The sequence below is a fragment of the Neoarius graeffei genome, chromosome 23 (genome assembly GCF_027579695.1).
Source record: "Neoarius graeffei isolate fNeoGra1 chromosome 23, fNeoGra1.pri, whole genome shotgun sequence".
NCBI lineage: Eukaryota > Metazoa > Chordata > Actinopteri > Siluriformes > Ariidae > Neoarius > Neoarius graeffei.
In genome coordinates this window covers 9,426,010-9,450,700 of record NC_083591.1, presented here as the reverse complement: position 1 = coordinate 9,450,700, position 24,691 = coordinate 9,426,010, and the positions used below count along the sequence as shown (strand labels likewise).

The 24,691-nt window shown below is 41.6% G+C and overlaps 2 protein-coding genes across 4 annotated transcripts in view; both read right to left on the bottom strand.

Moving 5' to 3' along the window:
- hnrnpl2 (heterogeneous nuclear ribonucleoprotein L2) overlaps nucleotides 1–2,883 on the bottom strand; it is a 34,492-nt gene extending 31,609 nt beyond the window's left edge. For both annotated transcript variants that reach the window (XM_060905724.1, XM_060905725.1), the window contains exon 1: nucleotides 2,721–2,883. In XM_060905724.1, coding sequence (XP_060761707.1) covers nucleotides 2,721–2,807 — 87 coding nt within the window. In that variant the 5' untranslated portion in view covers nucleotides 2,808–2,883. The remainder of the gene's footprint in view (nucleotides 1–2,720) is intronic.
- Nucleotides 2,884–4,219: 1,336 nt separating this feature from the next.
- LOC132871513 (serine/arginine-rich splicing factor 7-like) lies at nucleotides 4,220–23,003 on the bottom strand. Of its 2 annotated transcripts, XM_060905722.1 has the most exons (8): nucleotides 22,835–23,001; nucleotides 18,940–19,181; nucleotides 18,539–18,715; nucleotides 18,353–18,427; nucleotides 16,096–16,134; nucleotides 10,705–10,749; nucleotides 10,518–10,598; nucleotides 4,220–4,602 (listed from the first exon to the last, which is right to left on the bottom strand). In XM_060905722.1, exons 2-8 carry the CDS (start codon nucleotides 19,167–19,169, stop codon nucleotides 4,548–4,550), a joined length of 702 nt encoding a protein of 233 aa, XP_060761705.1. In that variant the 5' UTR covers nucleotides 19,170–19,181; nucleotides 22,835–23,001; the 3' UTR covers nucleotides 4,220–4,547. The 2 variants fall into 2 exon arrangements, with proteins under 2 accessions (XP_060761705.1, XP_060761706.1); XM_060905723.1 differs by lacking the exon at nucleotides 4,220–4,602 and having other exon boundaries at nucleotides 10,514–10,598; nucleotides 22,835–23,003.
- Between the last annotated feature and the right edge of the window lie 1,688 nt (nucleotides 23,004–24,691).

Here is a 24,691-nt window from a genome sequence, read left to right as displayed (position 1 = left end):
GACAGTGTCTGAATCTTCACTTCATATATATTTATTTCAACTAGCCAGCCGGGCTGGCTAGTGACAGGAATTACCCGCCAAATGACAAATTAAGTCGCCTCGGGCGACCGGACCACCGCGAATTTCGAGCCCTGATTATTGCTTGTGTTGAACATCTGATATGTGACACGACTGAACAGACAAGAGAAATTTAAAAAAAATGCTCCAAATTATTACCAGCAATTACACTGAACGGTACTAAAAACGAGAATTTAATACCGTGCTGAATTATTACCGGCAAATCAGAATGTTTCTTAGAATGACAACTGAATCTTTAGAAATTCTTAGAATTCAAGAATTCAGAACGTCCTCTGAAACTGTTCTGTTGAGCATAGATTTAAAAATATACACACACCCTTGATTTAATTCAGCTCACTACTCAAGAGTTTCTTCAATTACTTTAGGTTTACATAATTCAAATAAAAAAATCCAGTCAAAATCTTCAAATTCAAACTTTCCTTTTAAAAAGCTGTTCTATTTAAATCTAGAATGATCGATCATACTGATACATATTTGATCAACTTTATTCTGTGGGTGGCACGGTGGCGTAGCGGTTAGCACAGTCGCCTCACAGCAAGAAGGTTCTGAGTTCGAACCCAGCAGCCGGCGAGGGCCTTTCTGTGGGGAAAGTTTGCATGTTCTCCCCGTGTCTGTGTGGGTTTCCCCCGCAGTCCAAAGACATGCAGTTAGGTTAATGTGGGGCGGCCTTGGGCTGAAGTGCCCTTGAGCGAGGTACTTAAAGTGCATATCACGGGTAAATTCAGGAGCAAGATCAATGTAATTCTATTTTATATCTGTTGCATTTTTTTTTTACCTTGTACAATACCAGAAAAATTCAGTTGAAATCAAGCCATTTGAGGCAAATTGGTCCGCCTCTGAAAAAACTTGCCATTTGGATTTCCCGGCAAACACGGATTTTCGTGACGTCACGTGCGGGATGCCTCCCTCTGAATCCTACGTCAGCGCTGGTTTGTTTATGAGAAAATGACTTGGTGGTTTTCTGCAAATTTCTTCAACATTATCATGTAATTATTAAAATGGTTAACAGATGTATCGTAGGAGGGTGTAACCACACCAATCTTGATGGGATTAGTACTCATCGTTTTCCAAAAGACCAGACAAGAGAAGAGATGCAGAGCATGTTGGGAGGAGAATGTTGAGGATGGAGCTGCCAGGCAAACGAAAACGAGGAAGGCCAAAGAAGAGATACATGGATGTGGTGAGAGAGGACATGAAAATGGCTGGTGTGGGAGAGAAGGATGTGGAAGACACGGAGCAATGGAGACGAAAGATCCGCTGTGGCGACCCCTAATCGGGAGCAGCCAAAAGACTGGACAATGAGAGAGGACTGGGAGTGCTTGGTCTACACGGGCTGTGCACTGAAAACGTGCAAGCTCTCGCAGCATGTATTTAACCGTCACGAATCTGGCTCCAGCCTCCCTTGGGATTTTTCCAGACGCGTTTTGTTATTTTATTTTTTTCTGCTGTAGACAAATGGCCTTGTGCAAAATTACCCTTCTGGATGAGTGTGTAAAGGGACATACTTTCATTAAAAAAAAAAAAATACAAAATTGGTCCAGGATATGCACTTTAACCCCTGACTGCTCTAGTGTGGCTGCCCACTGCTCTGGGCGTGTTCACTGCTTCAGATGGGTTAAATACAGAGGATGAATTTCACTGTGCTTGTGACAAATAAAGCTTTCTTCTTCTCTATTCACATTTAAACATGGGGCTAAACCACCAGATACCACCCGGGTTTGTGATTAAATCACATTACTTGAAATACCCCAGAACTATTACCAGCATTGCTGTTTTAGAAAACTAATCAACACCTTCCGAACCAAGAATTTAGCAGTGCTGTGGTATAAAGAGGCCTAATATGTAATCCTAACTACTCATGTGGCATGTTGGGTTGTTAAACTGGTTTCATCACAGTTACTATTAGTCACCTAAACAGCCTCCTGATCCTTGAGTGATTTAATTGCCAACCGCCAATAAATCGGAAAGAAGAAGAAGAGTGATTTAACAATCCTTCTTGTATCTAGGTGGGTGTGTTAGGCCAGGGAAACACCAACCTTTGCAGGGCAAGGACAGGAACATGGGCTTTAGGGGGGTATTTGGGATTCTGCTTTGTTTGCTATTTAGTCCAATTCAGGCATTGCATTGTACTGTATGTCCTAGATATTTCAGTCCATCCTGTGATAAATACAACTAAGCTTCATTAAAAACCCAGGATCTTTGCTAGCTTTATCGATCACATTCGACTAAACAGGCCCTGTTTAAGCAGTGTGGCCTCTTGAGGCGTTATTCCACGCGACTTTTGCTAACTTGTTAGCTAGCTAACTACATACATTGATTCATGCTAGTTAGCCGCTCAAAGCTAACCAACTAGCACGGTAGTCGTGATATATCCGTGCAGCATTATACAAGCACGTTTTTAATTTTAGCCAACGCCTCTAAAAAAAAAAGTGTATTTTACGTTAGGTGCAATAAAATATAATCCGGCGAATTTTCTGAGGGAAACAAAGACGTTCAGTTAGCAAGTCAAGCTAACAGGGTTATGCAGCTAGCGCGCGCCACTCACGCGCGAGGTCGCAAAGCGTTCTCGTACTTTCAAAAAGAAAGAGAATAAGAAGAACAGAAAGCGCCGGAAGAGGTTCTCCGACACGTCTTTTACTTACAGTCGCCATTCCTCCGTCGTTGTCAGTTTTTTGGCGCTTTGTTGCCCTGCCTCCCTCGCTGTAGTACCGGGCCGTTTGAGTAGCCATGTTGTCCCGTTAGGTTTTTTTTCCCCCTTTCTTTCTTTTCTTTTTTTTCCCCCTCTCGTGCACCAAATGAAAATGGACGAGAAAAAACACGCGAATACGTCCCAGCCTTCTGAGAGCTCCCATTGGTCAGAAAATCATAGCGCTCAACCAATGAGGAACGAAGAAGTGCGTTCAACTGCTCCGTGATTGGACAGCTACGTTCGTTTTGTTAAAATTATTCTTATTAATCATCATCTTCTGGCAACATACTCTATTTCATATTTATATATACACACACACGTCGCATTACATATATATATAAATAAATGTAATGTGACTGAAAAAAGGCTGTATTTAGAAGAGTATATGATTTGAAATGGCCTACTCCTCACATTAATCAGCATTATTACACTTAAGTGAAGCAAAACAAGAAAATCTCACTTCATGCTAAATGTATTTGCATATGGATATGTGGATTGTGTGCGCAAATATTAAGAGTTTACATATTTTCTAGACTCTTTTTCTTCTTAATCTTCTTGCACAAGGTACATAAAGCTAGCCAGGTTTATCAGTGCCCTCCATCCAGATCTGGCTCCACCCTGAGCCAGTTTTTGGGCTTGGTGCATGGTAGTGCCACACGTCTCAAGCTCTCTAGCACTAAAATGTGGAGCCAGTGAGTGCAGGGGGCCCCTCTAAGTCACTTCCAATCAGCACAATGTTGGTCAAAGTCCAGGATGGTCTGGGGGGAGGCGCAAAATGTGTCCAAATTATCTAACTCTACGCGCTGCTGCAAGACAGGAGGCTGTTGAGGTCGACCAGTTTTTGGGCTTGGTGCATGGTAGTGCCACATGTCTCAAGCTCTCTAGCACTAAACTATGGAGCCGGCGAGTGCAGGGGGACCCTCTAGGTCACTTCCAATCAGCACAATGTGGGTCAAAGTCCAGGATGGTCTGGGGGGAGGCATGTGTCCAAACCATGCAACTCTACGCGCTGCTGCGAGACAGGAGGCTGTCGAGTTCGACCAGTTTTTGGGCTTGGTGCATAGTAGTGCCACACGTCTCAAGCTCTCTAGCACTAAAATGTGGAGCCAACGGGGGGGGCCTCTAGGTCACTTCCAATCAGCACAATGTGGATCAAAGTCCAGGATGGTCGGGGGGAGGCGCAAAATGTATCCAAACCATCTAACTCTACGCACTGCTGCGAGACAGGAGGCTGTTGGGGTCGACCTCGGATCTCTTGGTTGGTAATACCACTCAATGCCTTCAATCCTTCTGAAGGCTCTACTGTTGAAGCCATAGATCCTGGCCACCTGGGTGTTGTTTAACAGCTTGGATCCAGGAGTTTTGTCCTTTGGGAGATCTGTGTTTTCTATACACTGTATTTAAATAAGAAAAAGTTTTACAAGGTCTATAAAACCTTCCTAAACTTTCAGCTCATGTCATGCTAGAACTCTTTATTCAATTTTGTTCAATTCCAGTGTAAACTTACAGACAAAAGAGAAAACTGAGTACAGTCGTTTTGAGTACATTTCTTTTTGATTAATATGGAAAGCAAAAATATACAAATGTCAATTTATAATTAAAGGAAGGCAATCATTTGTTATTCAATCATTTTAAGGTAAACAGACAGAGTGAATAAATTCAGACAAGCAGAACTGAACAGATTCTATAACTTTTTTTTTTTTTAAGATTCATGTGAAGAAAAACAGGGCAAAGAAAGCAAAAAAGGTGTATAAGTGATTTGGGTTTAGTTCTTCTCCACTCAATCTTCATCTGGGGACGTGGGGCTTTTTTTCGGGCTGGGGGACCTGGAATGGCTGGAACACAGAGAAAGAGGTCTTCAGTGAGGAGAATATATATCACGCTCACAAAATCACCCATGAACTTAGCACAGCTTCAACCATAGTCCTCCTGTATGGCTCTTATTCCAATGTTTGAGCACGACCCCTTTCAGTGCTGCTTGAGAACTATAGAACATGTTAAATCTATATAGAACAGGACTGTAAAACATCAGGAGCTACAATACACTGGTATTAAGAAATAAACTGTCTTGTTTAAATGCCATATAGTTGTAAATGTTAAAACACCTGGAAAGCAGCTGAGAACTAAAAAACAAACTTATAGAAATACTCCAGCATATTTCTAACCCGACTCCTCTGCATCTGTAGGGTATGTGTAATTCCCACTGATGCTAACTGGTTCATTTCTCTGTACTGAGAAAAGAGAGGAAAAACTATTTAATCAGAAAATCACTTGTAATGAAGGTCAAATGGCAGATACTAAGTGCTCTCAGTAAACACTGACTGTATAATTAGGGACGGACAAATTAGTAGCCCAGGTGCCTAAAATAAGCAGATTGTCTAAAGAAATAATTCTTTTTTATTCATAACTGCCCAGCAGAGAAGTAGGTTCAACTACCAGAGAGAGAGAAAGACTACATTTCATTTTTATTTATACTTATATTTTTTCTACACTTATATTTCAATTTTACTTACACTGTTAAACTGACTTAATTTTTGAAAACTATTTCTATTGTAATTTTCTTATTTTGAACTGTCTTGAGCAACTTGCACAAGAATTTCCTTTGGGAACAATGAAGTTCATCTTATAACGAACATAAACGTCATTCATTAGCAGAGACTCAGATTGTTGGCGCACCCGCGTCTAAGACGCACTATTTCGAATAATGAATGCATTGTCAAGAGGGGCAGGGGCCAATATGGACGCGAGCATTTTATACCCTACTTGGAACGTTTCGTGGCGTATTATTGACTTCATGGTCTCAATATCGAAAATCTTGCACAAATATGCAACTTCCAACATAAATATCTGGATATTCAACAGATTTCAGCATCGGATGAATTTGTTTTGACCGCCGCCATACTGAATATACGTCGGACCCGTTCGTGTATTTACGCCGCCCCGTTTGTAGCGTCCCAAGCGAGTAAAACCTGATCCAAGTCTTTCGCTAGGTGGCGTCTTATGGTCTATGTACAAATATTCAAAAGAGACAAGAAAACATGGATAAGAAAAAAAAAGAAAAATACATCTATTTTGTCATTCTTCGGCAGAAAGAGAGTACATTCACCTGAAAAAACTGATACCCCTGATACCCAAGGTAATTAGTCATACTAGATTTACAACTTTTGTATCATTAGTATCAGACATTATTAATTTTCAAACTTCATAGCCTGAATTTGAACCCAAGATTGAAGATTCAGCATCCCATCTGATTCTCTGAAATTAGAAGTAGAGATGATAAGAGACAAGCAGAATTAGACCATCACAGCATGCAAAAAACAAACCCATTCTTGTGCTATAATTTTTAAGGAGGAGATAATATAGATGTGATATATAGTGGCCTGTGGTTGAATTCCAAAATATTGCCACTGATTAAACAATATCTCAATATATTTGGTTGAAGCATTGATTTTTGTCATCTACATTGCTTCATATGGCTGCTAATACAAAAAAAAAACAAAACAGAATTGAGAAGAAAAAAACAGCCCCTGGGCTGCCCCAGCTGTTCATTGGGCTCGCTTCGCTCACTAGGTTCGCTTCAACTGAAGGATAATCACTGGGCCCCCCACTGTAGAAATGCGCCCATGTTTTTTCCCCAGGAGGGGCCCTGTGGGCCCCTTGACCTGCAAAACAATCTGAGTCTCTGCATTATCCGCCCAGCATATAACGCAGGGGGATATAGCCATCACTCTGTCCGTCCGTCTGTAAACATTTTAGTTTCCGGAACATAACTCAAAAGCTATTAGTATTTTTTCACGAAACCTGACAGTTATGTGAGGTGACTAGAGGAATTGTGCCTTTTGACATTTCAGGATTTCTGTGATTTTTATTTTTTCCACATTTGCATGGCAAGCAATTCAACTGAGGAAAATTTGGAGTGGGGTTTCACGTGGGGGCCGAGGGAATAGGTCATCTCCTGATGACTCTTGTTTCCTTTAGTTTGTATTCCTGCACTTAAAGGAGATACGCAGAACCATGGCCTTACTTTTTGTTTATAAATGCTTTGAGACCTCAAGAATGGCATAGGAATAGTTTTAAACGTTAACAATAAATCTAATATAGTAATTTTTACGATTAAAATGATTCATATAGGTAGCGGTCTGAGTGAATGACCTTGACATCTGTGACCTCACCGCAGGAAGTCTATCGGTCTCATTGCCATTTCTGCTATACTAAAACACAGAGCTAACGGCAACTTCGAGCTTTCATTTTGAGCTAATTTATCGCCATGCCACGTAGAGGTGTTGCTGGCGGGTGCAGCAACATGACAGAAAGTGGATTTACGTTGCATTCATGGCCCAAGAATGTTCAAACTGCGAAGATTTAGATGCGTTTTGCGAGTTGTTCACGGGCACATTGGGCGCCTACGAAGTGGTCTCTCCTCTGGTCTGCACATTTTACTGAAGACTCATACGAGACCTCTGATCTGTTGAGGAGCGTTGGCTATAAGCCCGTATTGAAAGAGGGTGCAGTACCAACAATTAAAGAAAAAGAAAACTACAAGAAAAGGAAAGTAAGTTCAGTTGCACCAGTTCTCCCGGAGCATGAGCTGAGGGTTGTTGCTAAAACCTGGGACGGGACATATTATCGCTTGGACAGTGACCTCCCCGCGGTTGTTGCTAAAACCGGCGACGTCCCTGAGCCGAGCAGTAATGGCGGAGTACTCAGTATAGAGAAACTGGAGAATGAGTGGACCAGCTGTCTGATTTCTCCGCTGGATATGCTTGCCTCAGCAGCAATATCTCACCCTTACGTGGAAGAAGCAAATCAACGGAGAACTGAATGAACAACTGAAAGTCAGATTGTTTCAAAACAAATCAGCCACAAGATCGGCCTTCAAGAAGCGAGAACACAGACGGGTAAGCTGCGACTCTCATTTGGATACAAAACAACACTCGTCGTTTACCTGCATTTAGATTAATTCATGTAACTTGTACTGTGTGTTTAAGTTACCGGTATAAGATTATTTAATTTGCTTCAGAATGTGATTGTCTCAGTTCATCTGATTATTTAATTAGCCTTTTACGTTTTATCAGTGAAAATGCATGCATGTACATGTATGTTGCATAAGTTATAACACCTATCCTGTTTTAATGAGAGTCAACCCACAATCAATGAAGTCAAATCAGTCTTAGTTGAGCAAGTCGGTAACGCTATTTCTTACTTTCACCGTAAATTTTTATTTATATGACTTTGGTCTATAGCTGTCAAAGGCCTCGGCCTTAAAACCGGTTACCGCTGTGACGTCACGCACTCAGGCCTGGCTGGCTCAGCGGGGCAGCTCGAATGCCAACTTTGCGGTCGATTTTAACTCTCAAAAATATATATATATTTTTATTCCCATTTCTGCAGCATACAAGAGTCAAGGATGGAGATACTATCCACTCAGAACTTTACTTAAAAATAAAGGCTCTGCATATCTGCTTTAACATTGCTGTAGAAAACGCCAGGTGAGTGAAACATTCTGCTATTCTTCGTCATTTCTCGTTAATCTTTTTTTCATGAATGTATAAATGGCCTAGCTACAAAAAATAAAAAAGGTAGAATAAATGATCTATTTGATTACAACCAAGGACAGAAAGGTTAGGCGAGTCAATTCACTGGACGACACCAAGTTATACAGTATATACACATTACCTTAGCTACCATCTTAACCTAGTCAGTCGGTTAGGTTTCCAGGCAACCAAAAAAATGGACGTGGGCTACACAGTTTATTTGCAGGCGGGTTCGCTAATAAACATCATCTGTCCACTTCAGTGTTCACCAAAATTAAGGTAAGACAGATGTGAGGGTACGTCTTACCCAGGTTATTCTTATAGTATTTTTCAAACACTAACTATAAAAAAAAAAAAGTCAATCTGCTTCCTTAGGATTTTTTTTTTCTTTTGTGGCGTCAGTGTGAGAACAAAAGAATTTAATTCAAGTGTTCTCCATAAATAAACTGTTTATTCATGGAATTCACTAACTGTCCTTAGCCTTCTATTACAAGCAAATTTTGCATACGCAGGTTCCGGTTCTCTTCTTAGTTACAGGGAAGTGTGTTAGAGACACATATGCTACAGATGAGACGTATATGAAAATGCTGGTGTATTTCTTTCAAGTGATGAGTTACCTGAAGCAAACTGCTGCTGACTGCAACGGGGCTGAGACTGTTTCACCTAATGATGGACCATTTTAGAACCCAAGAGTGCCACCATCTCACATGAGCCATCTACTACATTTCTAAACCCCTTATCTATTTAGCAATACCAGGTTATCCAGAAGTTAAATGTGAAAAATCTCACCAAATGAAGTTCTCTAAACTAGGTTTAGATTGCTTAAAGAAAAAAAAAACAAAAAAAACACCACACACGAAACCATGTGCGTTTCCCTTACACTCATTCACTTGTACAGCTGCACACACACTCTCACAGGGGTGTTAATCATCACATGCTCTGCATATGTTCAGCATTAAGTAAAGGTTTACAGAGAATCTGGCTTTACTAGAACCAGGGCTCATATCAAGAAGGACAGTAACTCTTGGGTTTGTTACCTTTGCAGACAGTGGCGGAAACAACATACAGAGAAGCGACGGATGCTAGAACTCGAAGACACACTCGCAGAGGTCTTGAAGACTGATCTCTCGTCTCTCTCTTTCTCTCACACACCCTTCTCAGAAGCTAAGCATGAAGCCAGAGCTTTGAAGGAAAAAAAGTGAAAGGGGGGGGAGGGGAGCCCAAAACTCTCAGCCCAGCATTTCTGGTCTGCAGTAGTAGTGCATGGGATGGGAGTGGGGCGGGTGGAACAACTGTTTGAGTACGCGCAGGATGCCCTTGGACGATCTCTTTAAAGCAGCGCGGCAGGAGGCTGATCTCGGGTAAGCTCTTTTGTCACCCTCCTGGAGGACGTTTAACATGGCAAGGACGAGCCCTGGTCAGTGCCATCCACTCCCGCACTCTTTAAGAAAAGACAAGAACAGCCTGCAGGAATTGGTCACCGGAGTCTGATCATGAGAGATTTGTGCTTGCTTTCTTTTTTTTGGCGGGTGATCTCGTTCACTCTCTGTAGCTAATCAACTGGATCTGAGGGAGAAGAGAGATGAGAAGATTCCCCAAATCTTTAACCCCCCCTCCCCTCACCCTCCCTCCCTTGAACAAAATCCTGACTCTTGAGAGTCTTTCATAAAATTGTGTGTGCGAGTTCTCTACTACCTTAAGTACGACATGATCAAGATCATCTAGGCTAGGCGACCTTGAAAGTAAAACACATTTCAGACAATGGTAGGAATTGAAATACGGAGTGGGAATGGAGGGCTGGGCCGATGCTCCTGCACTCATTTTTGGAGTGACTTAGTTAGAATCCCTCTCTACTGCATCTAATGTAACTGCCCCTGCTTCATCCATTCATCTCCAACACCAATAATCCATCCATCCGTCCCTGGAGCTGCGTGATCAGACTAAAGGTCTTACCTCTGCTGGTATAGCTTGTCCTAGAAGCACAGCTTCATTTTATCTGTATTTTTTTTTTCTGACTGATCAAAATGTTTATCTAAGCGAACTATTAATTCATAAACATGATACTTTGCAATTGGGTGGGGCTTTGAAGATATTCTAATTCACACAATTTAACTTCTTAAGCAAGAACATGCTTTTAGATATCTGATCAGATGAATGACAAGGTTAGGGCAGTTATGGAACAGCAGATATGATATAGTTGGAAACCAGGAGCCTACCTGCGCCTCTTAAGGCTGCGAGAGCGGGACCTGGATCTGGAGCGAGAATGTGAGGCAGATCCAGATCGAGAGCGAGAGCGACTGAAAAAGTATTTAAAAAAAATATATATATATCATACAGCATTACTGCATCAGGGCTAGGCTCACCAAAAGTAGAAGAAGAAATAATCATAGACTGGTGTAATACCTCCGCACAGGAGTCCTCGATTTTGAACGAGCTGGAGTGCGAGACCTTGATGGTTTTGAAAGAACAAAACAAACATTCCTTATTTATTGAATTCAATTAAAACCCCAAATAAGAAAAAGATGGGATGGTATTGAAAATGGAAAACAAAAAACAAAAAGCAAGCAGTGATTTCTAAATTTACTTTGACTTGTATTTTGTTCCAGACAGTATGAACCAGAGGTGGACAAAAGTACCCAACTTAAGTCAAAGTACAGATCCCATTGGTCAAATGTTACTCCGATACAAGTGAAAGTTGTCCAGTCAAATTTTTACTTAAGTCAAAGTACTGAAGTACTCGCGTTTAAAAATACTTACAGTGGTGCTTGAAAGTTTGTGAACCCTTTAGAATTTTCTATATTTCTGCATAAATATAACCTAAACATCATCAGATTTTCACACAAGTCCTAAAAGTAGATAAAGAGAACCCAGTTAAACAAATGAGAGGAAAATATTATACTTGGTCATTTGTTTATTGAGGAAACTGATCCAATCTTACATATCTGTGAGTGGCAAAAGTATGTGAACCTCTAGGATTAGCAGTTAATTTGAAGGTGAAATTAGAGTCGGGTGTTTTCAATCAATGGGATGACAATCAGGTGTGAGTGGGCACCCTGTTTTATTTCAAGAACAGGGATCTATCAAAGTCTGATCTTCACAACACGTTTGTGGAAGTGTATCATGGCACAAAGAAAGATGATTTCTGAGGACCTCAGAAAAAGCGTTGTTGATGCTCATCAGGCTGGAAAAGGTTACAAAACCATCTCTAAAGAGTTTGGACTCCACCAATCCACAGTTAGACAGATTGTGTACAAATGGAGGAAATTCAAGACCATTGTTACCCTCCCCAGGAGTGGTCGACCAACAAAGATCACTCCAAGAGGAAGGCATGTAATAGTCGGCGAGGTCACAAAGGACTACAGGGTAACTTCTAAGCAACTGAAGGCCTCTCTCACATTGGCTAATGTTAATGTTCATCATCAGGAGAGCACTGAACAACAATGGTGTGCATGGCAGGGTTGTAAGGAGAAAGCCACTGCTCTCCAAAAAGAACACTGCTGCTTGTCTGCAGTTTGCTAAAGATCACGTGGACAAGCCAGAAGGCTATTGGAAAAATGTTTTGTGGACGGATGAGCCAAAATAGAACTTTTTGGTTTAAATGAGAAGCGTTATGTTTGGAGAAAGGAAGACACTGCATTCCAGCATAACCACCTTATCCCATCTGTTAAACATGGTGGTGGTAGTATCACGGTTTGGGCCTGTTTTGCTGCATCTGGGCCAGGACGGCTTGCCATCATTGATGGAACAATGAATTCTGAATTATACCAGCGAATTCTAAAGGAAAATGTCAGGACATCTGTCCATGAACTGAATCTCAAGAGAAGGTGGGTCATGCAGCAAGACAATGACCCTAAGCACACAAGTCGTTCTACCAAAGAATGGTTCAAGAAGAATAAAGTGAATGTTTTGGAACAGCCAAGTCAAAGTCCTGACCTTAATCCAATCGAAATGTTGTGGAAGGACCTGAAGCGAGCAGTTCATGTGAGGAAACCCACCAACATCCCAGAGTTGAAGCTGTTCTGTACGGAGGAATGGGCTAAAATTCCTCCAAGCCGGTGTGCAGGACTGATCAACAGTTACCGCAAACGTTTAGTTGCAATTATTGCTGCACAAGAGGGTCACACCAGATACTGAAAGCAAAGGTTCACATACTTTTGCCACTCACAGATATGTAATATTGGATCATTTTCCTCAATAAATAAATGACCAAGTATAATATTTTTGTCTCATTTGTTTAACTGGGTTCTCTTTATCTACTTTTAGGACTTGTGTGAAAATCTGATGATGTTTTAGTTCATATTTATGCAGAAATATAGAAAATTCTAAAGGGTTCACAAACTTTCAAGCACCACTGTAAGTATTAAAAGTACATTTTTTGTCAACGCATCGTTGTATTACTGCCACAACGCTTACAAAACCTGATCCTGTTACCAAAGACTAAAATGTGAATTCACAAAATGAATGCATGCTGTGCCATCATGGTGGTTTAACGTTAAGCTAGCTAGTCAGTGAAGCTCCACCTGTCTTGCTAGCAAACTCTTTTCAAACTCAAAATCATATTGGGTAGCTAACGCTACTAGAAAAGAAAGATTTCTACATTGTCTATTTGGCAAGATTATGCTAAAACATTTCTGAAAGGACTTCAGATAAGTTAACATTATTCATCTTAGCGTAACTCTGCTTTTACATGCTAACTAACAGTGTCCAAGTTAACTAGCTATGTGTAAACGTAAGCCGTGGACGAGGCTACGGCAATTTGGCGAGCAAATCCATAGAAAGTTATTTGACTAACCAGATTGCATAGCTATTGCAACGTTATCGCTAGCTCTAAAAGCACAGACAACTTCGTTGCAAGCTTTCTCTTGGAATAAAACGTTTATATACTTCAATATGCTTCTGCAAGTTGGACGGCGAGTTTTTGGCCCAATCCCAATTCTAATTTCTACCCCTCCCCCTCCCCCTTCCCCTTGAAACTGAGCTACAACGGATAGGGCTTGAAATTCAACCCTTACGTATTGGGATAGCCCTTCAACGATCGCATACGTCATCGCGTACCTCCATCAGCGTTTACGTTAGCAAAACGCGACCAAATGCGTCATTGGCTGCGACCAGCCGCTACAGTCAGAGCCAGAGGCAGAAATCTCTGCTGGCAGGGTGTGATTTGTTAACTAACACCACTGAATGGGATATCTTTGGCGCTTCGTGCACCACATCCGACAGAATGAGGTGTCAGAACACTCATGTAAACAATAAAAGCGAGAATAACAGAACAAAACGTATGCAGTCAAGCAGCCGAAAACAATACTCACTCCCAAAGCTTTTTAGCAGCAGCTTGGATTTCAGAAATCGCTGCTCATTCTCAGCTCGAAAGCGAATCAAGCGGCGTGTTTCCTCTGGATAACAACTTAAAACACGTAAATAATGGAGAAAATACATTTATGACAATCTTTCGCCGCGGGAACCGCCATCTTTCTGAAATCCGCATGAAATCTCGCTGAAATCCGCATGGCATTGTGGGAAATCACTCAAACCCCTTCGTTCGGAGTCAGCTCCAGGAAAATCTCCGTTTGGAGGGGTACAGAAGCCCGACCCCTTCCCCTACCCCTCCGCGTTAACTGGGATTGGGATACCCCTACCCCTTCACGTGAACGCGCAAAATGGAGGGGAAGGGCCAAGGGGTTGGTCCAAGGGGTGAAATGGGATTCGGCCTTTGTAGGCCGTGATGTGGTTCGTTTTCGGCAAACATTTAAAACGAAACAAATCTTTAATCCTTTCAGAAAATTTAAACATGGGTTCTAGGTATAGCCACGTCTATGGACGTGACGTGACGTGACCCTAGTGATTACTGATAGACTGTCTCAGTGTCACCTGTGGAAAAAAACAATCACGTTTTAGGAAAAATAAAATAAAAAATTTTTTTTTAAAGATATTTTTTGGGCTTTTTCACCTTTATTGGATAGGACAGTGTAGAGACAGGAAATGAGCGGGAGAGAGAGACGGGTAGGGATCGGGAAATGACCTCAGGTCGGAATCGAACCCGGGTCCCCGGATTTATGGTATGGCGCCTTATCCACCTGAGCCACGACGCCCCCATAAAATAAAATTTTAAAAAAAATCCACTTTCAAAGCTGCTTCATAGTAACAAGTAACGAGGACCTTGATAGAAATGTAGTGGAGTGAAAAGTATGATTTGTCTTTCAAATGTAGTGAAGTTAAAGTCATAAGTTTCCAAAAAAATACTCAAGTAAAGTACAGATGCTCAAAAAGTGTACTTAAGTACAGTACTCAAGTAAATGTACTTCGTTACTGTCCACCTCTGGTATGAACCCAAGATATTTCATGTTTCGACTGGTCAACTTCATTTCATTTGTTAATATACATCCAATCCTGCAAACACATTCCAAAAAACATTGGGACTGGGGCAATTTAAAGGCGAGTAACGAGGTAAAACAAATAATGATGCGGTTTGGAACAGATGTCGTCAACTGTAATCATAATTTGGTACAAAATCAGTATCTAGGAAAGGCCTAGTCTTAGAGAAGCAACGATGAGATGAGGATCTCCAGTTTGTCAACAAAGGCATGAGAAAATTATTGATTTATTATTTTTTTTTAAAACAACGTTCCTCAAAGAAAGATATGAAGGGATTTGGATAGTTCACACTCTAGGGTGCATAATATGATTTAAAATTATTCAAGGAATCTGGAGGAATTTCAGTGTGTGAAGAGCAAGGGCACAAGCCTAAGCTGAACACCCATGATCTCAGATCCATCAGACGGTACTGCATCAAGGACCGTCCTTCATCTATAGCTGATATAACCACATGGGCTTGGGATAACTTTGGCAAGCACCTACAACACAGAGTTACATCCACAAATGCCACTTAAAACTTTACGGTGCAAAAAGGGAGCCTCATATTAACTGTGTCCAGGAGTGCTGTCAACTTCTGGGATGGACCGTCACACAGTGGGGCCGTGTAATGTGGTCAGATGAATCAGTATTCCAGGTCTATTTTGGAAGAAATGGACACCGTATGCTCCGGATCAAAGAGGGGAAATAAATAAAAAAAGAGACCATCCAGTCTGTTACCAGCACCAAGTCCAAAAGCCAGGGGATGTCATGATATGGGGTTGGGTCAATGCCCTTGGCAAAGGTAACTTGCGCTTCTGCGATGGCAGCATTAATGCAGAAAAGTACATTGAGATTTTGGAGCAACATATGCTGTCTTCAAAACAACATCTTTTCCAGGGATATTTCAGTAAGACAATGCAAAACCACATTCTGAACACATTACAAAGGCATGGCTGTGGAAGAAGAGGGTGCCTGTCCCCGCTGTCCACAATATGTAGCAAATTTTGAAATGAAAGGAAAAAAAAAGAAAAAGAGATGACCCCATACTATTGCATACCTTAAGATCTGTTTGCAGGAAGAATGGGACAAAATAAGATCATCATTTGGTGTCTTCATTTGGTGTGAGAAGGAACAGCAACATTACAGAGTGGTAACAGTTCCAACTTTTTTTTTCTTTTTTTTGAAATGTGAAAGAATCAAAATTGAAATATGTTTATTTTGGAAAATAAAATTCATAAGATAAAACATCAAATTGTGCTGTTTTATTGTTTTGAGTGCAAAACATGTCCAAGATTATTTAAATCATTATTTTCAGATTTAATTTCAGCGTGCCGTCCCAACTTTTTCCGATTTGGGGTTGTATTAGTTCCAGTGGAAGAAATTAAGAAACCTTTAATGGGAGTTATCGCCAGTGTGGTCTAATGTTAATTTCCAACCACTTACCTGCTCCTGCGTTTTGAATAAGATGGAGAACGGTACCTCCTAAGAAACAAAGGAAGAACATATCCATTTAGTGGGGAAAAGTGACAATGTTTATAGTATATAATATAACATAACATAATACTGGTTACCGCTAAGCATTTTTGCCTTTCTTCACCCATAAATGTGCCATCTTAAAGGTAGACTGCCTTTCAGATTTTTCAAGTTTAGGTGATAAAATAATTGGCTGTCAGAGAAAATTATTTTTTGTTTAGTGGACCGAAAGCTACTGAATTTGAATCACAGACTTCCAATTTTATTCGTTTTTTTTTTTTTAATAGAACAATTAATGAATTCAGTGCCACGTAGCCTTAAATGCTCCACTATTTTTTCCTGCCTCATCATGACCCGATTCAAGCTACTACGTCATGCATCACGCGGTGGGCTTTCCCTGTTCGTGCAAGGCATTGTGGGATACAAATTTGAAACAGGAGAGAACTAGATAGAACTCGATGCCAACAGCGTCGATGGGGATGCCTCCGCCCGGTAGACTACACGCCTTATTAAGTTGTGATTTGGGGATGGACATTTGATCTCACAATAATCTTGACCTGGTGAAATTACTTGTATCAGCCTTGGAGACATTGTGTTCACAAGGTTTTCTGACAGACACTTGACCTCACAGTGACCTTGACCTTAGACCTTTTGATCTCAAAATCTAATCAGTTCATGTTTGTTCCAAAGCGCACAAACGGTGAAAGTTTGGTGACATTCCTGTCATCTGCCTTTGAGATATCGCGTTCACAAGGTTTCGGGACGGACGGACAACCCGAAAACATAATGCCTCCTGCACCTTACGGTGGCGGAGGCATAAAAATGGAGGACTTGAGTGTGCGAATGAAACGTGAAAGACCGACTACAGTAACGGAAAACGAGAAGAAGAAAAGATGTGACGTTATACGAAGGAAAGGAAGCGCAGGACCAAACTAATAAATATCGGCGGTCAGCGAGCATGTCAGTGTGATCAGCTGTTCATTTACTGCAATGCACTTTATATGGGGGTCAGTGGGTCCTCCATTGCACATCTTCAACTAATACAAAATGCAGCCGCACGTCTTTTAATTGGCACAAGGAAATTTGAGCACATTTTACCGATTTTAGCTTTGCTCCACTGGCTACCCATTCATTTTAGAATTCTTTTTAAAATTATTTTATTTGTTTTAAAATCTTTAAATGGTCTTGCTCCATCATACCTCTCTGAGCTGCTATACCCCTATACACCCAGCCGAGCTCTCAGGTCAGCTGATCAGCTGCTCCTGAGAGTTCCCAAGACTAGGCTGAAGCTCAGAGGGGACCGGGCTTTTTCGGTTGCAGCTCCAAAATTATGGAATGCATTGCCACTGCACATTAGACAGGCCTCCTCACTGTCTAATTTTAAAACTCTTCTTAAAACGCACCTTTTTTCTTTGGCTTTTAACACCGTGTAGGTTGTTGATTTTATGTACACAGATATTTTATTTGGAGTGGACAGCCTATTTAATTATTTATTTTTTTATGTTCCATGGTGTTATTTTATTGTATAGTTTCATTGTGTTTATTGTACAGCACTTTGGAAACCTTTGTGTTTATTTAAACTGTGCTTTATAAATAAAATTGGATTGAGCGACAGAATGATGGAACTGTCAACGCACGGTCAAGGTAAACCTGTAGATGGCAGTAATGCAACACTGTGGATGCCAGCTGCTGTAAAACCCAAAATTAGTAGCAGGTAAACCTGCGCATGCGCACACGGACTTCCTCTGTCTGCTTGACTGCGTGAAGTGAGCAATTTCATGCATGTTATTTGCTCGGGAATCCCCTCAAATTAAATACCTTCCCAGCCATAGAATGGCCTGGGTTTTTTTTGTTAAGATTTTGCGGAAATAAACATATACCACAATGGCCAAATTTCAGAGGGAACTACATTTCACTGATTTTATGAAATCGAAACACCGTCTAGCTTTAATGCAGCCTGGAACAAGAGAACCTGGATGGATGGATGTATATCTAAATAATGTGATAAAAATTAGAACCCTTGCCTACACTTTGCATCATCAGCATAAACTTCAAATTCTTTCAACTATTTATTTTGAAAGTCTGAATCTTCTTCTCATTCCAGTTCTTAATCCTGCTGTACGTCTGAACTATGCATTTGTGAGACTCTGAATGTCTTATTGTATTTCTGAGCCTGTTGAATAGTCATTATGAACGCTATGAAGAATAACATAATAAAAATTCCAACCGGTTATAGCTGCGGCTTCGAGATCGTGAACGGTTGCGGCGGCTCCTTGACCTGGAGCGAGATCGGGACCGGGATCTATCAAGGAAAACAAGAAAAATGCATTTCTTAAATCACACTCAACACCAAATCTGGGAAATCAAGTTATGCAAGAAGAAGGGGGGGGGGGACGACACAAACACTTTGCACCTGCTTCGACGTCCCCGCTTGCTGAAACGGTAGCAATCATAAGCATAGTGTCCCCTGTCTCCACACTGATAGCATCTATCACTTGGATCAAATGGACGGCGGCTGGCTCTGCCATATCGGCTCTTCCGAGACATACCGGTGGACAGCTCAACACGAATCCGAGATCCACCCAGTAGCCTGAATTGTGACAAGAAAGAGCAGACACATGAGCCAGCATCCCTATCCTCTGGTGACCAAAAAAAAAAAAAGACAGCTGCAATCTCAAAGAAACTGCAGTGGAAATGTATCACCTAAATTATTCTCCAGGTATATTTCCTCTATAACCTTACAGAGTACCTACAAATAATATAAAAGCTTGTTTCATACAGGGTTTCAGAAATTTCTAGTTTAAATATACTTACTTTCCATCCATTCCTTTCACTGCGTCCTCAGCGTCCCGGGCGTCTTCGTATTCCACAAAAGCAAAGCCAGGAGGGTTCCTGGCCACCCAAACGCTGCGCAAAGGGCCATAGTACTCGAAAGCCCTTTCAATTTCTCCTTTAGCAGCTCCTCCTCCCAGATCACCAACATACACCTTACACTCCAAGTTTCTGGAGGAACTGCGAGATGATGAAGATGAGTAATACGACATCTCTCTCTTTACCTGCAGAGAAAGAAAATACTCAGTTCTGCAGTGTCAAAGTCTCATACGGAAGTCGTCATAGCACAGGATTCACCAATCCAGTACTGGAAGGGCAGAGCCTGGCACAGTTTGGTGATTTCCCTGCTCAAAGACAACTGTTTCAATTTAGCAGCGATTAAGCTTCTAGGCTCTGCAGGACCATTACCAAAATGTTCCGGACTCTCTAGTGATGTATCCCAAAAGCCTCCTTAATGCCTTGATCCAAAAATCAATCCCACATCAAAAGCTAATCATCAATTATTTCAATGCACTCAGAGGAATTTACATCATTTTGGAAAAGCATTCGAATCTCTCAACAACCTCAAAGATACAGTATTTATTGCACACATCTGGCCTGTATAAGAGGTTGGCAAGGAAAAAGCCATTTCTCAAAATGGTCCTTCTGGAGTCCATTTTGAAGTTTGCATAAAGCCATCTGAAGGATTCAGCAACAGCCTGACAGAATTTTTTTTTTTTCAAATGGAACCAAAGTAAAACATTTAGGCACACATGGCGAAAACATCAAAAAAGTCAAAACACCACCATCGCAACTGAAGCATAGTGGTGGAAGTATAGTGTTGTGGAGGACTGGAAAACCTGTCGAGACTTATGGGTGGATAGATGGAGCCAAGTACAGGAGGAGTTTTGAGAAGAACCTGATGATGAAACCTGCAAAATGTCTAAAAAACACATAGCAAATTACATTACAGGCATTTGGCAGACACTCTTATCCAGAGTGACGTACAACATACCCAGAGCAGCCTGGGGAGTGGTTAGGTGCCTTACTCAAAGGCACTTAAGCCATTCCTGCTGGTCCAGGGAATCAAACCAGTAACCTTTTGGTCCCAAAGCTGCTCCTCTAACCTTTAGACCATGACTTCATATTCTAACAGGACAACAACCCCAAGTACAAGGCCAAAGCTACCATGGAGTAACTTGCTAGGAAGGTGGTCAACGCCCTGACCTAATTCCATCTGAAAATCTTTGGAATGACATCATGGTTGCTGTCCATCAGCAAATATTATCTCTCCCAGCTTTATCAGGTGTGCCAACCTTGTGGAGCACTACCCAAAAAGACTGGGAGCTGTAGTTGCGGCAAAGGTAACATTTGGATTCTGGGGTTGTATACTGAAGAAAAGAAGGAATTTCCAGTGTCAATTAAATACTTTTTATAATAATTATCATCAATAATGCACTGGCAGCAACGTGGTGCAGTGGTTAGCACTGTTGCCTTAAGCCAGTATCTCACTGGGCTGCGGCAGCTTGCGACAAATTGCGAACGCCATTCGCGAGAGAGTTTCAAAAGTGTCTTGAAACATTCGCGGGGCTTCTCAATTTCCTCGCATGAGTTGCAAAGTGTTGCTCCTTCGTCGCTGAAATTTTGAACATGTTCAAAAAATTTGTGCAACAAAATTTCTCTCAAAATAGCCGCAAATGTGTCGCTAAGGGTCTCTGCACGCTCTTGCGACAAGGCTTTCGCAGATAGCTTTTCGCAGACAGTTGTAATTTATCGCTGAGCGGGGAGTAATAGGCGTGCGCGATGTTATTCACCGCCACAACGCAAGGGGGCGCGAAGTCACGAAATTGCTAGGAGTAGTTGGTGGGTGTGGTTAGTGGAGTGTTTATCCTCCGGTTACTTATAATGACTAGAACTGGAGTCGTATAGATGTACGTACTTCCTCACTCAACCGCTCTTCGTGCTGCTCCATCTTCGCTCGTGTTTTTAAAAATGGCGGTCGTGAAAACAAACCAAACTGGGAAAGTAGGGAAGCGGAAGTGCGTGTACAGCGGATGTAGAGTGGACCAATCAGAGCCCTCTTGTCTGCGAGGCTTCTGCGGTGGTCACAATTTTTGGGAGGTGCGCACAGAGCGTCTGCGAAGGTGGGGGGGCTACGCAGACGCTATCTGCGAGGACTGGGTTGTCAGCATAAATTGGCCTTAAGCCGTCGCGAACCCTTCTCAAGTCAGTTTCCATGAGACAGGAAGTGCAAGTTCATGGTGGTGTAGTGGTTAGCATGGTTGCCTCACAGCAAGAAGGTTCTGGGTTCGAACCCAGCGAGGGCCTTTCTGTGTGGAGTTTGCATGTTCTCCCCGTGTCTGCGTGGGTTTCCTCCACAGTCCAAAGACATGCAGTTAAGGTAATATGGGACGGCCTTGGGCTGAGGTGCCCTTGAGCGAGGCACCTAACTCCCAACTGCTCCCCGGGCCCTGTTAGCATGGCTGCCCACTGCTCTGGGTGTGTGTGTGTGCTCATTGCAGAGAGGAAATTTCACAAGTGTGTGATGAAAAAGTTGTGCTTTCTTTCTTCCACCCAGTATTTCACTAGGCTGCGACTAGTCGGAGACACAACAATTGCGATAAAATATGCGAATATCAATTCAGTGCGATTCCAAGTGAAAAATTCGCATATTTTACCGCAACTGTTGTGTCTCCGACTAGTTGCAGGCAGCTAGAAGGTTCTGGGTTCCAATCCCACAGCCGATAAGGGCCTTTCTGTATGAAATTTGCATGTTCTCCCTGTGGGTTTCCTCCCGCAGTCCAAAGACATGCAAATTAGGTAAAAATACCCAGCTACTGGGGTTCCACAAGCCAGTCCAGACTTAGTACTGGTCCCAAGCCCGGACAGACTGGGCACTGCACTCATGTCGTTTGAACCCATGAAATTTACAGACACAAAATGGAAAAGTTTTGAAAAGGTGTGTATTCACGTTCCAGTCACTGTATTAAAGAAGCATTAATAAAATAAACAACGGGTAAACTCATTGTGTTTATGAAACATGTTTTCAGGAAATGAAGTGAGTAAATTCGCCTCAGCTCCCAACACGTTTACAATTCAACAAAACCAGAAACACCTCAGAAGCGAATCTGCGCAACGTTTGTTTATCAGGTCTAACTTCAATAAGCTAATAAAGGCTATACAAATCGCACACGATTATTTATATATAAATATCCGGCTTCTAAGGTTGTTTTCAAATCTCGAAATCAACCGCGATTATTAGCGAGCTGGTTAAATTCCCTAGCAAAGGATTTACAGGCGTTTAAAATAATCTTGCTTTCTCGGTGAAAGGGTAGTTAGCTAGCTAGCTAATTAGCTGCACTGCTAAACAGGCGTCATGATGTTGCTATTACAAGACTAAACGAGTTCACATGAAAAACAAACGCTCCCCCCCCCCCCACTAATAAATAAATATTTCAGTTTCTTCGAATATAACACAACTCATTCTTTCTACATTAGCTTAAAGGCTAATGCAATGCTAGCTAAAATGAGATGACTAGAACGGTTAAATTCCCTGGCAAAGGATTTACAGGCGCTTAAAATAATCGTGCTTTCTCGTTGAAAGGGTAGCTAGCTAGCTAATTAGCTGCACTGCTAAACAGGCGTCTTGATGTTGCTATTACAAGACTAAACGAGTTCATATTAAAAACAAGCAAAAGAAAAAAACAAACGCTTCCCCCCCTTAACTAATATATATTTCAGTTTCTTCGAATATGATATAATAACACAATTAACTCGTTCGTCCTACGTTAGCTTAAAGGCTAATGCTAGCTAGCTAGCGAGCTAAAACGAAATGACTAGAACGGCTTCAGCTAAAGAACCCGAATTACGCTAAATCACGGTTATAAATTACTCTCACCTTTTTTGCGTTAATTATGTCCAGATTTCCAAGATAAGCTTTAGAAGGTACACAACGGAAATAATAACAACTCTCCTATTCACCGCTAATGAGTAGCATTAGCTAGACATAAAGAAGCGAGGGACTGGTTCTAGCCTTTCCGCTGCAGTGGGAGGAACAACAACAACCTACTGGTTTTGACTTCACACCAAAGAGAAGGCATGGAGAGCCATTACTGCACATCCAGTTGCTTTCAGAAATATTCAACCCCCTCACCTCAAGACATTATAGTGATGTGGATGAAAGATAATGACAAAAAAAACCCTCATTAAACAACAAATATTTATTGATACATCATGAATTATTTCGACAACAGAAGTTGACTTAACTCTGACGTTCAAATGAAGTCAAGTCAACTTTGTCAAATATGCTATACATGCTCGACATACAGCACAGATGAAATTTCAGTCCTCTCTGACCCCCGGTGCAAACAGGCAATGCAATAAATAAAAACAGAATAATTGAAAAAAACAAACAACAGTATAAACACTCTAGATAGGAACTAGACATAGACTAAACACTCAAACAATATAAACAGTATACAACCCGATTCCAAAAAAGTTGGGACAAAGTACAAATTGTAAATAAAAACAGAATGCAATGATGTGGAAGTTTCAAAATTTCATATTTTATTCAGAATAGAACACAGATGACATATCAAATGTTTAAACTGAGGAAATGTATCATTTAAAGAGAAAAATTAGGTGATTTTAAATTTCATGACAACAACACATCTCAAAAAAGTTGGGACAAGGCCATGTTTACCACTGTGAGACATCCCCTTTTCTCTTTACAACAGTCTGTAAACGTCTGGGGACTGAGGAGACAAGTTGCTCAAGTTTAGGGATAGGAATGTTAACCCATTCTTGTCTAATGTAGGATTCTAGTTGCTCAACTGTCTTAGGTCTTTATTGTCGTATCTTCCGTTTTGTGACGCGCCAAATGTTTTCTATGGGTGAAAGATCTGGACTGCAGGCTGGCCAGTTCAGTACCCGGACCCTTCTTCTACGCAGCCATGATGCTGTAATTGATGCAGTATGTGGTTTGGCATTGTCATGTTGGAAAATGCAAGGTCTTCCCTGAAAGAGACGTCGTCTGGATGGGAGCATATGTTGCTCTAGAACCTGGATATACCTTTCAGCATTGATGGTGTCTTTCCAGATGTGTAAGCTGCCCATGCCACACGCACTAATGCAACCCCATACCATCAGAGATGCAGGCTTCTGAACTGAGCGCTGATAACTTGGGTCGTCCTTCTCCTCTTTAGTCCGAATGACACGGCGTCCCTGATTTCCATAAAGAACTTCAAATTTTGATTCGTCTGACCACAGAACAGTTTTCCACTTTGCCACAGTCCATTTTAAATGAGCCTTGGCCCAGAGAAGATGTCTGCGCTTCTGGATCATGTTTAGATACGGCTTCTTCTTTGAACTATAGAGTTTTAGCTGGCAATGGCGGATGGCACGGTGAATTGTGTTCACAGATAATGTTCTCTGGAAATATTCCTGAGCCCATTTTGTGATTTCCAATACAGAAGCATGCCTGTATGTGATGCAGTGCCATCTAAGGGCCCGAAGATCACGGGCACCCAGTATGGTTTTCCGGCCTTGACCCTTACGCACAGGGATTCTTCCAGATTCTCTGAATCTTTTGGTGATATTATGCACTGTAGATGATGATATGCTCAAACCCTTTGCAATTTTACACTGTCGAACTCCTTTCTGATATTACTCCACTATTTGTCGGTGCAGAATTAGGGGGATTGGTGATCCTCTTCCCATCTTTACTTCTGAGAGCCGCTGCCACTCCAAGATGCTC

Bases quoted from the DNA above. Each gene is read 5' to 3' on its own strand.
- LOC132871513 (XM_060905722.1), bottom strand. From the start codon at position 19,169: ATGTCGTATTACTCATCTTCATCATCTCGCAGTTCCTCCAGAAACTTG. The intron at 18,428-18,538 runs GTGCAAAGTGTT...TTTCCTTGATAG, and splicing joins AAGCGGGGACGTCGAAGCAG to ATCCCGGTCCCGATCTCGCT. The intron at 10,750-16,095 runs GTAAGTGGTTGG...AAAACCATCAAG, and splicing joins TATTCAAAACGCAGGAGCAG to GTCTCGCACTCCAGCTCGTT.